At 41.9% G+C, this 18,624-nt stretch overlaps 1 protein-coding gene across 1 annotated transcript in view; it reads left to right on the forward strand.

Moving 5' to 3' along the window:
• The window catches only part of IQCH (IQ motif containing H), a 150,724-nt gene that overhangs the window by 128,103 nt on the left and 3,997 nt on the right, over positions 1–18,624 (forward strand). The window contains exons 12-13 of the mRNA XM_011968588.1: positions 10,700–10,761; positions 14,637–14,745. Of these exons, the coding sequence (XP_011823978.1) occupies positions 10,700–10,761; positions 14,637–14,745 (171 nt within the window). The remainder of the gene's footprint in view (positions 1–10,699; positions 10,762–14,636; positions 14,746–18,624) is intronic.

An 18,624-nucleotide genomic window follows, 5' to 3' on the forward strand; every position in this document is an offset into this window, starting at 1 on the left:
GTAGAGACGGGGTTTCACCGGGTTAGCCAGGGTGGTCTCGATCTCCTGACCTCGTGATCCACCCGTCTCGGCCTCCCAAAGTGCTGGGATTACAGGCTTGAGCCACCGCACCCGGCCAGAAGGTGTTATTTCTACCATATTACAGTGAGGACTTTAGGCTTAAAGATTTTAAGCACTTTCCCAGGGTCATACAGCCAGGAATTTTGTGGAACTGACATTTGAACCCATAATTGTCTACAAAGTCAAGCATGATTCTTCGTCCTACACAAGGTGCCCCCTATATAAGCCCTTTCTCCCCCTAAGGACTGTTTCCCACCAACTGTCTCTATTTCTAAAATATTACCAACCCAGTCCAATAAGAATTCTGGAATCTATTTCCAATATATCCCCTCTAGGTACCTCTTATGTATTCTTCAGCTGGAGAAACACAGACTTCTTTTCATAGCCCCTATGACTATCTCTACATTAAAAAGGAGAAAAAAAAAGTTTAGCAATTGCCCTAAAATTTTATTGCCTTTTTGGGTTATGCTGAGTCTAAAAATAAGATCATTTACCCGAATTCCAGAGTAACCTGCTCCCACTCTTGGGTGAGTTTAACGTGGGTGCTCGTTCCAGAAAAAGAAAGTAACATTAATAACACATCATTGTCAGTGCTACCGAAAGAAGAATCCTCAAAAGTCCTTATTCTCAGCAGTGTTTTTTCTTCCCATTATGATCACAGACTTTCAAATGATGTTCTTGTCCAAAGTCCCAGGGGAAAAAAAGGGGAAATTAGATCACTCTATGAGTTTATTTTTCCTTGACGCATATGGGAAGGGAGCATTGCTGAGTTTGTAAGCAACTTGGTGGATCTCATTCCGAGTATTTTTCTAATGCTGCAGAATACCCCCACTGACTTCCTAATGAAATGAAGTTGTAATGAAAGCCATATGGAGAAAGGCGTCACGTTTACTGCCTGCACCAGTGTGGGGCAGGGCTGGTGTCACACATACACAGGCAGTGTGCCACCATCCTAAATAGCTCCACAGTCACCAGCAATCATTTCCTCTGGCCAGGGTATTGCCATGGTGGGAATCATTTGAGCTCCTCACAAATATTGATTCTCCTCCTTCCAGGCACATAACGAAATTGTATTTCCTCAGCCCTCCTCCTGAAGTTGGGCATGGCCACATAACTTGCTTTGGCCAGTGAAATATAAGCAGAGGTAATACGTGTGCTTGTTATGCAGAAACCTGTAGGAGCCACTTCCTGAGTTGCCATATCCTTTTTCCTGCCTTGGAAATCACGGAAACACATTGAGACAGAGCCTCCTTCAGCCTGGGTCCCTGCATATACTCACAGTGATCAAAGACCCATGCCAACCCATGTAGGAAATGGAGCAGGACCAAGAACTGCAGCTTTCGTTGTTAGAAACAACCAGTAATTTTGTTGAATTACTGCAACATAACCCAGCCTAACCAGGTTGATACAGAAATTAATATCAAAAGAAGATGCTCCTAAAACAGAAACCTAAAATTTTGGTACTGGCTTGGTGGTCAGGCAATGAGTGGCTGGGAAACTGTTAATGGAAACCAGAAGGATGACAATTCATGTTATGAGGTGGTGAAATATTTGGCAAAATTGATACCTGCAATTACTTGGAAGGCAAATAATATACCTAATGTACCTACAGCTCTAGGAGAAACAGTTGGAAATGTTAGTGTTAATGGTTTATATTGGGCATTGCTGACTGCATTTGGCAAGGTATTATACAAAAATTATGAGCTTCTAAATGAATCAGACATCTTGCAAGCAGAAATGAAAGGGAATAGAGAGATCCCAGAAATTCGGCACTTTGCAAAATGGGAAAAACTGAACTGATTTTAAAGCTCAAAAATGAGAATTTTAAAAATTGAAAAGGCATTTATTTACACAACCAAAATCAATTAAAACTCAGTCCTGCAATATGAGTCAAATTAAAGGCATGACTATAACCTACTATTAAAACCTCTGAATTAAAGTATCTTAGAGTATGAATCCAACAAAGATTACGGCATCCAGTACTGTATTAGTCCATTCTGATGCTGCTATGAAGAATATCCAAGATTGGGTAATTTATAAAAGAAGGCGGTTTAATTGACTCCCAGTTCTGCATGGCTGGGGAGGTCTCAGGAAACTTACAATCATGGCGGAAGGGGAAGCAAACACATTCTTCACCTGATGGCAGGAGAAAGAAGTGCTGAGCAAAGGGGGAACATCCCCTTATGAAATCATCAGATCGAGTGAGAACTCACTATCATGAGAACAGTATAAGGGTAACCACCCCCATGGTTCAGTTACCTCCCACTGGGTTCCTCCCATGACACGTGGGGATTATGAGAACTACATTCAATATGAGATTTGGGTGGGGACACAGCCAAACCTTATCAAGTACATATTTTCATTTAGAAAGACTCTCTCCGGAAAAAGAGAACAGAACAAAAGGGTAAAAAGAAAAAGGGTATAGCTCTCCTACTGAAGCCTGATCGTCTTAAGATAACTGAAATTAAGAGAGAGGCATAGAAGCAAGAAAGCAAAGAAATATAGAAAATGTAAGAAGTATCTAGAAAAGAACTCCATGTTGTAGCTATTGGTACTTGTAGCTGATTGAAATCAAACAGATTAGAAACCAACTAAGTTCTTTAAAGAACTCAATGTCAAGAGAAATCTCAGTCTGGATTAAAAGAGACTGTCGCTGCTTAAGACTTTAAACAACCCTTGGGCCCTTAACTATCTGCAGGCAGGAAGTGGGTGAGAAAGTTTTAAAATTGCTAAGGATGGCTTGTGCCTGTAATCCTAGCTGCTCAAGAGGTTGAGGCAGGGGGACCGCTCACTTGAGGCCAGGAGTTCAAGACCAGCCTGGGCAACATGGCAAGATCCCATCTCTTAAAAAATCGCTAAGGAAAATATAATCTCTAGTATCCACTTCAGATGTGGCCCAAGGACAATTAGGAAAAATAAATAAAATCTCAGAAGGCAGAGTCAAGGACCACAAAGAATAGTGTCTAAGCTCATGAAGCAATTGGGATCACAGCTAATCAAGGAACATTTCCCACCCAAAGGATAGGGGCCCTGGAAATGTCTGCCCAGTGGAATATCAGAATTACTACAAATTCCTGTCTTCTGTTTCTCTCTCATTGTTTCTCTTTCCAAATGGAAGTTACCCATTTAGTGCAGTTACCCAGTCCTGTTCCACCAGTTTTTGAAGAGTGAGGGCTGAATAGATAATTTTGGTTTTTTTCTTTCTGGTTCATGGCTTTTCAGATCAAGAGAGCCAGACCTGATCTAGAAGATATCATGGATCACCCATAGTTATTTCTGTTTGATAGCATTTTATACCTTGTTAAATATTTTCACACATTTTGTTTCATTCTTGCAATAACTTTGAAAGGTAGACATTTTCATTCTGATATTGTAAATGAGGAAGCTGAGACTTAAAATGTTAAATCACTTTGCAAGTTTACTAGTAAAAAAAATTATGTATTATGGTGCTTTCTAATAACTAGCTTGAAAAGAATTTTACACAGAAGTAAAATTTTAAATATCATTGAGCAGGCAGAAAGATGGATAAATGCAAACAAAAAGATCTATAACCTAAGATGCTACCTGAGAAATGGGCCTGAGTAGGATAGCAATTGAGAATCTGATAGCCAGGTAGTAACACATGAGCATATTGTTAAGGGAGATACTGGGGTATGTAAGTAGATTGCAGTTGCCTGAGAAAATTTTGCTAACATTGAGGTTTACTTTGGTAGCTGCCTAAGGGTACACTCTTACATCTCTCACATGTAAAATAAAATATGGAATTGTTTTATGGGATAAGGAAAAACAGCTTTGTGTAAGCCTTTCATTTCTGTTGTTTCCTCTGGATGAAGGCTAAGAATATTCCTGGTCACCTTTCTTAGAAAGTTATAAATGTCCTGCCAAATCTAGACATTCTGACTATGACAAGGTATCTTGCAACCAACTAACTCTTTCACTAAAAATGATTATAAAGGCTGGATAGATATAAATAAAACAACTCCTTGAAGGTATTGAAGGGCAACTAAAATAGTCTTAAAAGAACAGAAGGGCCAGTCACGGTGACTCACGCCTGTAATCCCAACATTTTGGGAGGTCGAGGTGGGCAGATCACTTTAGGCCAGGAGTTTGAGACCAGCCTAACCAACATAGCAAAACCCCATCTCTACTAAAAATAAAAAAATTAGGTGGGCGCGATGGCCCATCTCTCTAATCCCAGATACTCTGGTGGCTGAGGCACAAGAATCATTTGAACCCAGAAGGTGGAGGTTGCAGTGAGCCAAAATCATGCTACTGCACTCCAGCCTGGGCGACAAAGCAAGACTCTATCTCTAAAAAAAATAAAGAAAGAAAGAAGGAACAAAAGCATCTAAGGTGAGTGCCATATTCCCCCAAGTTTTAAAGGACATTTAAAAATGTGTTAGGAAGTAAATCTAAACAGATTTTTTTCTTGACCTCATGACCTTGATCTCTTGACCTGGTGATCCGCTCGCCTCAGCCTCCCAAAGTGCTGGGAGGCAACAGAGACTGGAGTTCAAAACTGTCAAACTGTTTGAGACTTGAGATCCAAAATCCTAGAGCAAAGATGATCAAAGGGAAATGAGCCCAAAAATTTCGCGTATGGATGCCATTTAAACCCCTAATTGACTCATACCTGGTGGAATGAACAGCTCAAGACTCCAGCAAATCCGTGGGAAAAATGTGACAGTAGCTGGGAGGCTAAAGATCTGGCAGATATTTCAAAAGTCACATGCTGTTGGGAAGAGATTGGAGTTCATGTCCTGCTAAATTGAAAGGGTCCTAATAAACACCTCAAGTTTCCAGTGGAGACTGCTAAAGGACCAAACTCTAGGAGTAAGTACACTTTCCTAGCAGAAAAAACTAAACACAAAGCGTGAGGGAAAACCTTTAAATAGACCAGGTCCAACAACAGCTAAAATCAACCCTTAGTCCAGGCGTGGTGGCTTATGCCTGTATTCCCAGGCATGGGATTGGGAGCTGAGGTAGGTAGATTGCTTGAGCCCAGGAGTTCAAGACCAGCCTGGGCAACATGGCAAAACCCTGTCTCCACCAAAAATACAAAAATTAGCAGGGCATGGTGGCACACACCTGTAGTCCTGGCTACTTGGGAGGCTGAGATGGGAGAATCTCTTGGGCCTGGGAACTCGAGGCTACAGTGAGTTGTGATCACGCCACTGCATTCTAGCCTGGGCGACAGAGTGACACACAGTCTCAAAAAAAAACTTTTAAATACAAAAATAAAATAAAATCAGGGGCCGAGCACTGTGGCTCGCACCTATAATCCCAGCACTTTGGGAGGCCAAGGCAGGTGGATCACGAGGTCAGGAGTTCCAGACCAGCCTGGCCAGCATGGTGAAACCCTGCCTCTACTGAAAATACAAAAAAAAAAAAAAAAATTAGCCAGGGATGGCAGTGCACACCTGTAGTCCCAGCTACTCAAGAGGCTGAGGTAGGAGAATTGCTTGAACTTGGCAGGTGGAGGTTGCAGTGAGCCGAGATCACACCATTGCACTCCAACCTGGGTGACACAGTTAGACTCCATCTCAAAAAATAATAAAATAAAATAAAACAAAACAAAATAAAATAAAATAAACGCTTGATACATCAAGATGAGCTGTCAGTACTCTACTTGTCTGCCAAAAACAAAAATTTAACCCTCTTTGAAGGAAGATGTTATCTAGAGCTGCTACAATTTTCCATCTTTAATGACCATCATCCAATAAAAAACCATAAGGTATACTAAAAGAGGGACCAAATCATTGAAAACAAAGGGGAAAAATAGAAAAAGATCCACAGGTGACTCATAACTCCACCGATCCTGGCCACTTTTCAACACAATCTATGAAAGCTAGAAGAGAATGGGAACATAATTTTAAAGTATTGAAAGAAAAGTCTCTGCCAACCAAGCATCCTATTCCCAGCAGGAATAGAGTTTAAAGACAGGGACTTTAAAATAGCTAGGACTAATATGTTCAAGAAAACATATATGTTTGTAATATATTCATGTCACCAAAGACCTAGAATCAGTTTTTTAACCCAAATGGAAATTCTGGAACCAAAAATTAGTGTGACAAAATTAATAATTTAATATATGAATTTAATAGGTTATCAGAACAAATGACTAGCGAACTAGAAAACAAGCCAGTAGAAAAAAAATTCCAACTTACACACAGAGGGAGAAAATGATGAAAATGTAGAAAAAGGCTTCAGAGATACATGCAACATGGAGGAAACCATCTTTAACTTTCCTGCAATTAGTGTTCCACAAGGAGAGGAGGGAGTGATTTTATATAAATACTGGCTGGGAATTTCCTACAACTAGTGAAAGACATCAAAACGCATATCCAACCTCATTCAAAAAGCACTAAAAACCTCAGGCAAGATAAATATAAGGAAAATCACACCTGGGAACATCATGATTATACTCCTAAAAATTGAAGAGCAACAGAAAATCTTTTATTTTTATTTTTATTTTTGAGACGGAGTCTCGCTCTGTCACCAGGTTGGAGTGCAGTGGCGCAATCTCGGCTCACTGCAACCTCCACCTCCGGGGTTCAAGCAGTTCTCCTGCCTCAGCCTCCTGAGTAGCTGGGACTACAGGCACGCGCCACCATGCCCAGCTAGTTTGTGTATTTTTAGTAGACACGGGGTTTCACCATGTTGGTCAGGATGGTCTCAATCTCTTGACCTCAGGATCAGCCCGCCTCAGCCTTCCAAAGTGCTGGGATTACAGGCGTGAGCCACCGCGCCCGGCCAAGAAACAGAAAATCTTAAAAGTAGCTAGAAAAAACATAATTACCTGACCTTCAAATGAGCAATAAGACTGCTAGCTAAGTTTTCTTTTCTCTTCTCTTCTCTTATCTTTTTTTTTTGAGATGGAGTCTTGCACTGTCTCCTGGGCTGGCGTGGTCTTGGCTCACTGCAACCTCCTCTGCCTGCCAAGTTCAAGCAATTCTCTCCTACCTCAGCCTCCTGAGTGGCTGGGACTACAGGTGCGTGGCACCATGCCTGGCTAATTTTTTTTTTTTTTTTTTTTTTTGTATTTTTAGTAGAGACAGGGTTTCACCATGCTGGCCAGGCTGGTCTCAAACTCCTGACCTCGTGATCCGCCCACCTCGGCCTCCCAAAGTGCTGGGATTACAGGTGTGAGCCACCAATCCCAGCCAGTTTTCAACATAATCTACGAAAGCTAGAAGACAATGGGAACGTAATTTTAAAGTATTGAAAGGAAAGTCTCTGCCAACCAAGCATTCTATTCCCAGAAGGAAAAAAAAAATCCATTAAACATCCCACATATCCCTGGAAATGAAACCTCTGTGAACTTGTTCTGCATATGGGGATTTGATGCCAGATTATTGCTGATGCTCCTTCTCAATATAGAACTATTTTTTAAAAGGGGGTTATAAACTTATGAAATGGGAACCACTTGTTGGAAAGGATTTGTTATATTTATGTTAACCATAGGTCCCTAGAATAGCACTGTCCAATAGAAATATAATGAAAACCACTAATGTAATAAACCACAGAGATAATTCAAAATTTTCTTGGAGCAACATTTTTTAAAAGTTAAAGAAATAGGTAAGGTTAATTTTTAAAATATATTTTATTTAATACAGTATATTGAACATTTCAACATGTAATCAGTATGAAAATTACTGAGATATTCCTACTTTTTTTGTACTAAGGCTTTGAAAGCCATGACATATCTCAATTTGTACTACTAGCATTTCAACTTCTCAGTTGTCTCATGTGGATATTGGCTACCATACTGGACAGCACAGTAAGGGATGCCAGAGATGTACTAGGCAGTGGTTCTCAACCCTGGCTGCCCATGAGTGACCTCAGTGAGGAGCTTTAAAGAATGCAGATGCCGGCCAGGCACGGTGGCTCACGCCTGTAATGCCAGCACTTTGGGAGGCTGAGGCAGGTGGATCACCTGAGGTCAGGAGTTTGAGACTAGCCTGACCAACATGGTGAAATCCCGTCTCTACTAAAAATACAAAAATTAGCCAGGTGTGGTGCCATGCGCCTGTAGTCCCAGCTACTTGAGAGGCTGAGAAAGGAGAATTGCTTGAACTTAGGAGGTGGAGGTTGCAGTGAGCCAAGATCGCGCCACTGCGCTCCAGCCTGGGTGACCGAGTGAGACTCCATCTTAAAAAAAAGAAGAATGCAGATGCTCATGCAGGGCTGCAATTAGGGTAAAGCAAGTGAGGCACTCTTCCTGAGCACAAAATTTAAGGAAACACAAACACACACATACACACAAAACCCTCATTAATAAAGGTAACCAATATTTTAGTGCAATATTTTAACAATCAACATTACTGCAAAAAATTCATATGAATAAAATATCAAAATTTTTAATGAAAACAGGACCAGATTACTGATTTTTTCCTTTGCCTTGGGCTCCAATATGACTCAGCATGGCCCTATGCCCATGGCCCACCCAAGACCAAATAAGTCAGTATTTCTGCAAGTAGGGCCCAGGCATTAGATGACTCTAATGTGCAGCCAGCGTTGGCAGCCACTGTTTAGTCCACTGTCTGTCCCAAAGCTCAGATTTCCTGATAAAGTGGGAAGTTGATGAGTGGTCATAATTCTGGCATGTGATTTCTTTTACCAAAGCCCCAGAATATAGTTTCCTTTTTTGAGCTTTCCAGTGAAGGGAAGTTCACAACTTCACAAGGCAGTCATTTCCACTATTGGACAACTCCAGGGTTACCTCTTATTTATTTGGAGAAAACTGTTACAAGATAATTAAAAAGAAAAAAAAAAAAAAAGGTAAAGCCATGCCTCTTATACAGATATAAAAATAAACACATGATAAAGATTTTATTTACAGAAAGAATTGCCAGGCACAGTGGCTCATGCCTGCAATCCCAGTACTTTGGGAGGATGAGGCTGGGAGGATCACTTGAGCCCAGGAGTTCGAGACCAGCCTAAGCAACAAGGCAAAACCCTATCTCTACTGAAAAACATACACAAAACTTAGCTGTGTGGTGGCACATGCCTGTGGTCCCCAGTACTCAGGAAGCTGAGGTGGGAGGATCACCTGAGCTTGGGGAGGTCGAGGCTGCAGTGAGCTGTGATTGAGTCACTGAACTCTAGCCTGGGTGAGAGTGAGACCCTGTCTCCAGAAAACAAAACAAACAAAAAGAGGGAACTAGGCAGATATTAAAACGGGTTCAAAAGAGAATCCCAAAACAGACATCTTTATAGCTCAGGAATATTGAAATTAGCAAATGGAGGCAAAATAGGTTTTTCCACAAGGGAGCAGGAAAGGGAAATCAACTCAGCCTTTACCAGACTGGACAGAATTTGCTTGTCTATCAGTTACCTACACTTTACAGAATTGTAAAATATCTCCCATAGAATCAATCTGATAAGGCAGCAGGGAGTGCTATAGACCAGCAATTCCCAACCTTTTCGGCACCAGGGACCGGTTTCATGGAAGATGATTTTTCCATGGACATGGAGGTGGGTAGAGGGAGTATGGTTTCAGAATGAAACTGTTCTACCTCAGATCATCAGGCATCAGTTAGATTCTCATAAGAAGCATGCAACCTAGATCCCTTGTTTGTACAGTTAACAATAGGTTTCCTGCTCCTATGAGAATCTAATGCCACCTCTGATCTGACAGGAGACGGAGCTCCGGTGGTAATATTTGCTTGCCTGCTGCTCACTTCCTGCTGTGTGGCCCGGTTCCTAACAAGCCACAGACCTATCTGAGACCAATCTGGTACCAGTCTGCAGCCCAGGGATTGAAGACCCCTGCTATAGACAACAGACAACATATAGTTTCCCATTGAAGTACAAATTTCTTTCCACAGAACAAATTGCTACTATATATATATATATAACTTTTTTTTGAGACAGAGTTTCACTCTCGTTGCCCAGGCTGGAGTGCAATGGCATGACCTCGGCTCACTGAAACCTCTGCCTCCCAGGTTCAAGTGATTCTCCTGCCTCAGCCTCTGAAGTAGCTGGGATTACAGGCGCCCACCACCATGCCCAGCTAATTTTTTGTATTTTTAGGAAAGACGGGGTTTCACCATGTTGGCCAGGCTGGTCTCGAACTCCTGTCCTCTTGATCCGCCTGCCTCGGCCTCCCAAAGTGCTCATCTGTCACCCAGGCTGGAGTGCAGTGGCGCGATCTCGGCTCACTGCAACCTCTGCCTCCCGGGTTCAAGCGATTCTCCCGCCTCAGCCTCCCAAAGTGCTGGGATTATAGGCGTGAGCCACTGTGCCCAGCCTACCCTGTATGTTTTTAACCTATCACTCTTAGAACAGTGGTTTTCAAATTTTGATGTACACAAGAATCATCCAAGAAGTGAGGTAAAAGACAGATTGCCTGCCAAGTCTTCTGAGCTTGGATGATGCCCATGAAAATGCCTTTTTAACAAGCACACTAGATGATTCTGATGCAGGTGTTTTGAGGATCATACTCAAAAAGCACTCTTCTAGGACATACTTACTCCAAATTGAGACAACCTTTTCAAATGTGTTCTCATAATATCTGAAGGTAACTCTAGATTTCAAATCAAATCAATCTTAGTAGTCTTTCTGTGCCAGTAACATTTTCTGTACTTTCTTTCTGAGATAATATACTATTTCTTTTCTCCCCATTGAAATTTTACAGGACAGGCAAGGAACTGTTTTTATATTATATGAGCACATGAAGAGACACAAGTTGGGAATGTTGTGAGTATGAAGTGTATCTGTGAGTTGAAACAAGCTAAGGAAATAGACAATCACGGCTAACAAGAATGATGCTTCTCATGCATTTTAATCAGCATGCTGATTTATTAGAAGTCTATCTTTATTTAGATCTTCAGGTATTTTATTTTGTTTTTTTTTTTTTTGAGACGGAGCCTTGCTCTGTTGCCTAGGCTGGAGTGCAGTGGCACAATCTTAGCTCACTGCAACCTCCACCTCCCGGGTTCGAGCGATTCTCCTGCCTCAGCCTCCCGAGTCGCTGGGATTACAGGCATGCACCACCATGCCCAGCTAATTTTTGTATTTTTAATAGAGATGGGGTTTCACTGTGTTGGCCAGGATGGTCTCGACCTCTTGACCTCGTGATGCGCCCGCCTTGGCCTCTCAAAGTGCTGGGATTACAGGCGTGAGCCACTGCGCCCGGCCTAAGTATTTTATAAAATGACTTTAGATGTGTCAATGGGGGTTTATAAATATAATTGATTAATTATCTGAAATTGATGGGTAAAGTTTAGACTTAACAACATATTATACCCAAATGCATACACAGATAAGGCACATCAGATCTCACTATGGGGACCCAGCTCAGTTGTCCTGAGTGTGGAAGGCAGTTGTCATTCTGGCATACTTAGAAAAGTGCTCTGTGCTCTAGTGACTTCACACGATGTCCCCACAACAGGCAGGATCTGTAGCTCCTCCTCAGATCCAGTTTCATCCCGGGCGCAATCTTCTCAAGGTACGCATATGCTGAGCACAGACTGCTGGCAACACCCGGAGGCTTCCGCATTTCTCCCAGATTTCCCTCTGGGATATTTTGGAGTCTAACAAAGTTGTCTCCTATCTGGGACTCAGAATTTTAGAGCCACAACCTTGAGTCATCTCTTATTTCGTATCTTGGCACATGGTTACTTGGTACCTTTAAGTCATCCTACCTAATTGGGAAACTGTCTCTGCCCTGTATTTCTCTTCCTTGTAACCTACAGCAGTGTAGACATTGTGGCCTCACACTGAAACACACAGAAACATATACACAAAGATCTGGTCTCATAAACACTAACCAAATAAGATCCAATTCCTCTACTAAGCATTAATGTTCCTATGTGGCCTCAGTCCTTCCCTCCCCAACCTCTGCTCCACCCTACTATGGTCAGTCTCCTGGAAACTGATCCAAAGAGGTACACACTACAACAAGCAAATGGCTGCATAGGACAGGCCTCAACTTCCCTATCCAAAGTATAGTCCTTTGTTCTGCCAAAGCATTGTCAGCTATAACAGACCATTATCAATACAGTGATATTCACCCTCATCGATCCTTTTGAACTTAGGCAAATGTTCTGGTTCCTTCCCCTTTGGAACTAGAATGTGGCTACAGTTTAATCTGGCACTTACAGTCTCAAATGCTTCCCATCACCTGGGAAGGGAAACTGGCTGTTTGAGTCCTCCCCTCGAGTTTCAATCTTTCCCCAAGATCCCATAAACATGCAAAACTTATTGGGTCTTGTTAAGAACGTCACTTCCCTAGGGAATCTTCACCCATTTGTCACACTGCCCTGATAGCAACAGAAATGAGACCTCAATCCATAACATCCCAACAAGCTTGCCTTCATCTTATCTACGCAGACCTTCACATCCAGAATGATAACAGAGCCTCTGGGCATGTGCAGAAAAGGATCAGCCCCTTGCTTCCCAGTGGATTTCTGCCCCTCAGCTCCCTCCCTGCCCTACCTTTCCCTACCAGAAAATTTGAAAGCATGTTATCTACTGTGCCAGGCACAGTTCTAGGTGCTGGGGAAACAGCAATGAGCCCTGCTCTCAGGAAGCTGCCACTGTAGAGGGGTGGGCATACAGTAAACAAGTAAACAGGTAAACGTGGTCTAGCATGTCAACTGCTGACAAGCCAGGAAAGGGGGACAGCAGTTCACTAGTAGCTGGAAGATCAGAGATTAAATACTTCCTATTTCACTCTCCCCAAATGACACAGTGATGTCAGAGCTGGGCAGAACACAGACCACCAGGAATTACTGGGACTAGGAGAACCAAGCAGTCATCTGGATTTGAAGTTGGCAAGCATGGGAATAAGAAATTTGTTTTTTCCCAAGTTATGAATCTAATTAAGCAGGAAACATTCAAGGTCCAAGTATATTTCTAAGCCCAGGAATTCAGACAGATGCGTTAGTTAGGTACAAAGAACTAGAAATCAGAACCTAGAGATATGAACTCTGTCTTACTGGGCACCAGCTGGCATGAAAGATTAACTGCAAAGGAGAAGCTGGGACAGGACTGGAACCAGACAAACCCTTCTGTACATAGGATGAGGCTGGGAGGGGTTAGCTCCCTTTGGGTGATGGGAGAAGAGCAACCAGACAGGCCAAACACAGGACCCAGGATTCAGGTGCCTGGAGGTCATCCTGAGAAGCAACCAGCTCATACCATCAGGAAAGTTCCAACCACAAAGAGTAAAGGGACAATCTGAGAGCTAGGTCGTGGGGAGCTTGACCAGAGGCACTCAGGAGGCCACTTTTGGAGACCCAGGCTGATAGGGGGTGGCAGGAGGAAAGCCTTTCAGCAGGCAGCAGAGCCCAGCAGAGGCTGACACTCAGGAGCAGGACTTGTGTCCTGGAATTAATGGGATGAGACAGGGGTAGCATCACCAAGGCAGAGGCAGAGTTCCTGAGGTATGGGCCACAGGAAGAGCAATGCAGGTGGGTACTCGGGCATAGAGGAACCAGGCAAGAGGAAAACCATCACAGAAAGTAGGAGCTAGAAGAAGAGCCTGTTCTATGAACAGAGAAACTCCCAGTCATCAAACTGACCTAGCAGCAAGGTGGATTTGATGCTGAAGCCTACAGAATTAATAATTAGACTGGTTACCAAAAGGAACTTGCCCAGCTGTCCCTACACCTGCACCTGAGATTTCAGGCAAGGATGCCTTGACCTGCAGGCTAGTTTCAATGGTAGAAATAGTCCTATTGGTGTACCTTCTAGATGGTTATTGCTATTCACGCATCCTTCAGGGAGGGCACAGCTGACATGGACCTCTCGAAAGCCTTTAGTCCTTTTCTATTGTTTTCTGCCCATCTTATTCTCATCCCTAACTGCAGTCATAGAACCAGAGAATGTTAGAACGCAGAAGGGCCTCAGAATTAACTGATCCTTATAGACAGGAAACTGAGACTTAGGGGCAATGATTTGCTTGGGTCACACAGTATGTGGTCTGTCTCCTGATCCTGAAGTGTTTTTTTCACTACACCACAAAGCCTACGCTGAGTGACCACCTTGTATAGGGAGCCCTATAATGCTACAGGATAGTTTGCAAGTTGTCTCTGAAATCTTAAAGTGGATGTTCAGCTTTATAAAGACGGCTGTTCATGAACAGGGCACATTCTCCTCTGACAATAGGCAGGACACTCATTAAGTGGTAGGAATCACTTGTACACATGAAATAGAAAATAAACCCCAGACAAAAGTCTCCAGAATACTGAGATGCAAATGTCTCCATAGACAAGGAAATCATTCAGCAGGGATCACACTTAGTGACATTCTCCTAAAGGAACTTAAACCATTTTTAAAATGAACTCGTACAACATCCTAGCTCAGTGGTAGACTTTTACTAGAAATGACCGACCCTATTGCTATATTTTGCTAAGTTGATTAATAAAAAATATTTATTAGGCAAATCCTTTTTGTTGACAAGTTAAAATGGAGTCTTATTTTTCATATCTCCCTGAAGATTGCCACCTTGTGAAATTGAAAATACTCATTAAATTCCATCACCAGACAGGCACAAATGAGAGGGCGATTGTTTTTAAGCATGTGAGGGGAATCGTTGGTAAACTCATTTGTTTGGATATCATTAACAGAACAATCGGCGAGGATCTCCAGGGGGTCCTCATGACCTTTGCTCGCAATCTCTTCATCATCCATCAAGAAATATCAGCACCTAATATGCAAGGCGAGACCAATTTTAAGGTGAGGTGTTAATTAACTAACGATTCTGGTTAATTTCTATACAAGGGCTGAAAATACCTCATGCTGTATTGTAAACAAGTGCTAAACCATCTTTTTTTTATTGTAAGCAGTACATATTTTACAGTGTGCAGGGTCAATACTGTAAGGTTCCCACTGAAGCCGTTAGTTAAATTTAATGGTTTGAAACTTTTTCTTTGAAATAGAGTTGACTTTTAACTTGCTGCCATTTTCAAACCCCAGCTCCTAAGATAGCAGAGCTTTCTTATGTTGGACGTGAGTCTGAAATGTCACAATGGAACCAAAACAGAGATTGTCACAACCAAAAACTGTGAATGTTATCTATCTATATTCCAGATAATACAAGGTCTGACTAGTGATTCCTGGGAAGCCCTAGTTTCTAGAGCCAGAGAAGTTCTAAGACCTGAGAAAGCAATGTGTGTTAGGGAGAAGCAGAAAATATAGCATGTATGTGGGCCATCTACCCCACCCGTTTCTCCAACGTGGGTTGGATTATTTCACTACTAACCTTCAGAAGCCTCCTTATGACTCTTAAAGATGTTGGTCCATCAAATCCAGTTGTATATAATTGACTAGAAGTCTCCAAACTCTAAACTACAGGAACAAGGTCTGTACGGGAGTTTCTGAAACACTGTCTGAACAGAGATGATCACGTGGTATTGAACAGCAAGGTATGAATCTGATTCCCAGCCTAGACCTTCATTAATTCAAAGGACACAATCAGAAACTGCATGTGGTTTTCCTCCTAAATGGAAAGTCCAACAAAACCTTAATAGAAATGTAATTTTAATACAAGCTAGGGCCTAACTCCTTTAGTAACAGTAACAATAACAACATGATTTTATGAGCTGGAAGAATGATCACTGCTTTCCCTACATGATTGAGAAGATTCAAGAAAAGATAGACCAAATGTTACATCAGTGTTCACTGGTCCTAAGGGATCTATGCTCATCATTTACTGTTGTTTTTTTTGTTTGTTTTTGTTTTTGTTTTTGTTTTTGTCAGAGATGGGATATCTCACTGTCTTGCCTAGGCTGGTCTCAAGCTCCTGAGCTCAAGGGATTGTCTGCCTTGGCCTCTCAAAGAGCTGGGATTACAGGCATGAGCCACCTTGCCCAGCCTATCATTTACATTTTAAGTTCCTGCTAGCTAGTAGCATCATCTTATCTGTTAGTGCCATGTGCAAAACTTGGAGCCTCTCTGCATTTGATCCATTCAGCCTGTCCAAATATAGCTAATAATCAGAATCAGATGGTTTAACCTCAAATGCATTCAGACTAAGTTGATTCTGAGCTTGTCTTGCTCTTGGCAGAGTCAACCGCCCTTGGTAAAATGAAAGCTATTTCTCTGCCCTTTCTCTGACTTTCAAAATCATCAAAAGTCAGATGTTCTCAGGTAGCTTTTAATTATGTCATGGTTTCTAGCCTTCTCATATGAATGATTGTTTTCTTGATTTTTACTCATGTTAGGTCTAAAGGCAAAAATTTTCAATCTCAGTAATATAGGTATAATAACAAAAACTTGAAGCAGTGAAATAGATTCATCTTTGCTAGTATTTTCTGTCTTCTACTTAGTGGCATTGTGGTAGGTATTTTCAGTTTTTAAACAAGGATTTACCAGGAAAGTAAAGGCTAAATAAAAATGGAAGGTGATGAGGTGATGCGGCTGGGCACAGTGGCTCATGCCTATAATTCCAGCACTTTGAAAAGCTGAGGTGGGCAGATCACTTGAACCCAGGAGTTCAAGACCAGCCTGGGCAACATGGTGAAACCCCATCTCTACAAAAATTACAAAAATTATCCAGGTGTGGTAGCTCATGCCTGTAGTCACAACTACTTGGGGGGCTGAGGTGGGAGAATCATTTGAGCCCAGGAGTTGAGGCTGCAGTGAGTCTGGGTGATGAGAGTAAGAATAAAAACAAAAGGAAGATGATGCAGAAAATGCATTTAACAAAATTTAACATTTTTTTCTGATAAAAACATTCAACTAAGTAAAAATAGAAGGTCACTTCCTCAACCTTAGAAGGACATCTACCAAAAAACCACAGCTGACATCATAGTTAATGTTGCAAAACCAAAAGCTTTCTTGCAAAGATTAGGAACAAGACAAGGGTGTCTGCTCTTGCCGCCTCTATTCATCATTGTACTGGAGGTTCTGGACAGGGAAATTAGGCAAGAAAAGGAAATAAAACGCACTGGGTGCAATGGCCCCACCTGTAATCCCACCACTTTGGGAGGCCAAGGTGGGAGGATTATTTGCACTCAGGAGTTTGAGACCAGCCTGGGCAACATAGCAAGACCTCATCTCTACTAAGAAGAAGGAGAGGGAGAAAAGAAGAAGAAATAAAAGTAAAAGTATCTCTATTTGCAAACGGAAAATTCTTGTAAATAGAAAATTCTATGAAGCAAGAGGATTCCTTGAACCCAGGAGTTTGAAACCAGCCTAGGCAACATAGGCAGACCCTATCTAAAAAATAAAAAATTAGCCAGGTGTGGTGGCACGCACCTGTGGTCGCAGCTACTCAGGAGGCTGAGATGGGAAGATGGCTTGAGTAGGGTAGGCTGAGGCTGCAGTGAGCCATGATCTGCACTCCAGCCTGGGTGACAGAGCAAGACCTAGTCAAAAAAAAAAAAAAAAGAAAGAAAGAAAGAAAGAAAAGAAAATCCTGAAGAACCCATCAACAAGTTTATAGGACATAAAATCAGTATACAAAAGACAATTGCATTTGTGTAATGGATAATGCAAAAATAATTTTTTAAAAATTCAAGTTAAAATAGCATCAAAAAGAATAAAATACTTAAGAATAACTTTTTTTCTTTTTTGAGACGGAGTCTCACTGTTGCCCAGGCTGGAGTGCAGTGATTTCGGCTCACTGCAACCTCTGCCTTCCAGGTTCAAGCAATTCTGCTGCCTCAGCCTCCTGAGTAGCTGGGATTACAGACACGCACCACCACGCCCAGCTAATTTTTATATTTTTATTAGAGACGGGGTTTCATGTTGGTGAGGCTGACCTCGAACTCCTGACCTCATGATCCGCCCGCTCAGCCTCCCAAAGTGCTGGAATTACAGGCGTGAACCACTGAGCCTGGCCAGGAATAAATTTAACAGAAGAAGTGCAAGATTTTTGCAATGAAAACTACAAGACATGGGTGAAAGAAATTAAAGAAGACCTAGATAAACAGAAAGATAGTCTGTATTCATCCAATAGAAGACAATACTGCTAAGATGCTGATATTCCCAAATTGATCTATAGATTCAATGTAATTCTTATCAAAATCCCAGCTGGCTTTTTTTGCAGAAATTAACCAGATGATCCTAAAATTAATGTGGAAACATAAGAGGCCCAGAATAACCAAAATAATATTAAAAAGAAGAACCAAGTTGGAGAACTTGCACTTCTCAATTTAAAAACTTACTACAAAGCTACAGTAATCAAGACAGTATGGTACTGGCATAAGAACAGAGATATAGATCAATGGCATAAAATTGAGTCAGAAATAAACCCATACATAATGGCCAATAATTTTTGGCAAGGGTGCTGAAACAATTCAATGGAGAACAAATAATTTTTAAATAAATGGCACATGCAAATATTAAGTGGGACCTCTACCTCACATCATATATAAAAATTAAGTTAAAATGGGCTGGGCGTGGTGGTTCATGCCTGTAATCCCAGCACTTTGGGAGGCCGAGGCAGGTGGATCACCTGAGGTCAAGAGTTCGAGACCAGCCTGGCCAACATGGTGAAACCCCGTCTCTACTAAAAATATAAAAATTAGCCAGGCATGGTGGCGTGCACCTGTAATCCCAGCTACTCAGGATGCTGAGGCAGGAGAATCACTTGAACTCAGGAGGCAAAGG

This window comes from Mandrillus leucophaeus, unplaced genomic scaffold (genome assembly GCF_000951045.1).
Source record: "Mandrillus leucophaeus isolate KB7577 unplaced genomic scaffold, Mleu.le_1.0 Scaffold12, whole genome shotgun sequence".
In the NCBI taxonomy this organism is placed as follows: domain Eukaryota; kingdom Metazoa; phylum Chordata; class Mammalia; order Primates; family Cercopithecidae; genus Mandrillus; species Mandrillus leucophaeus.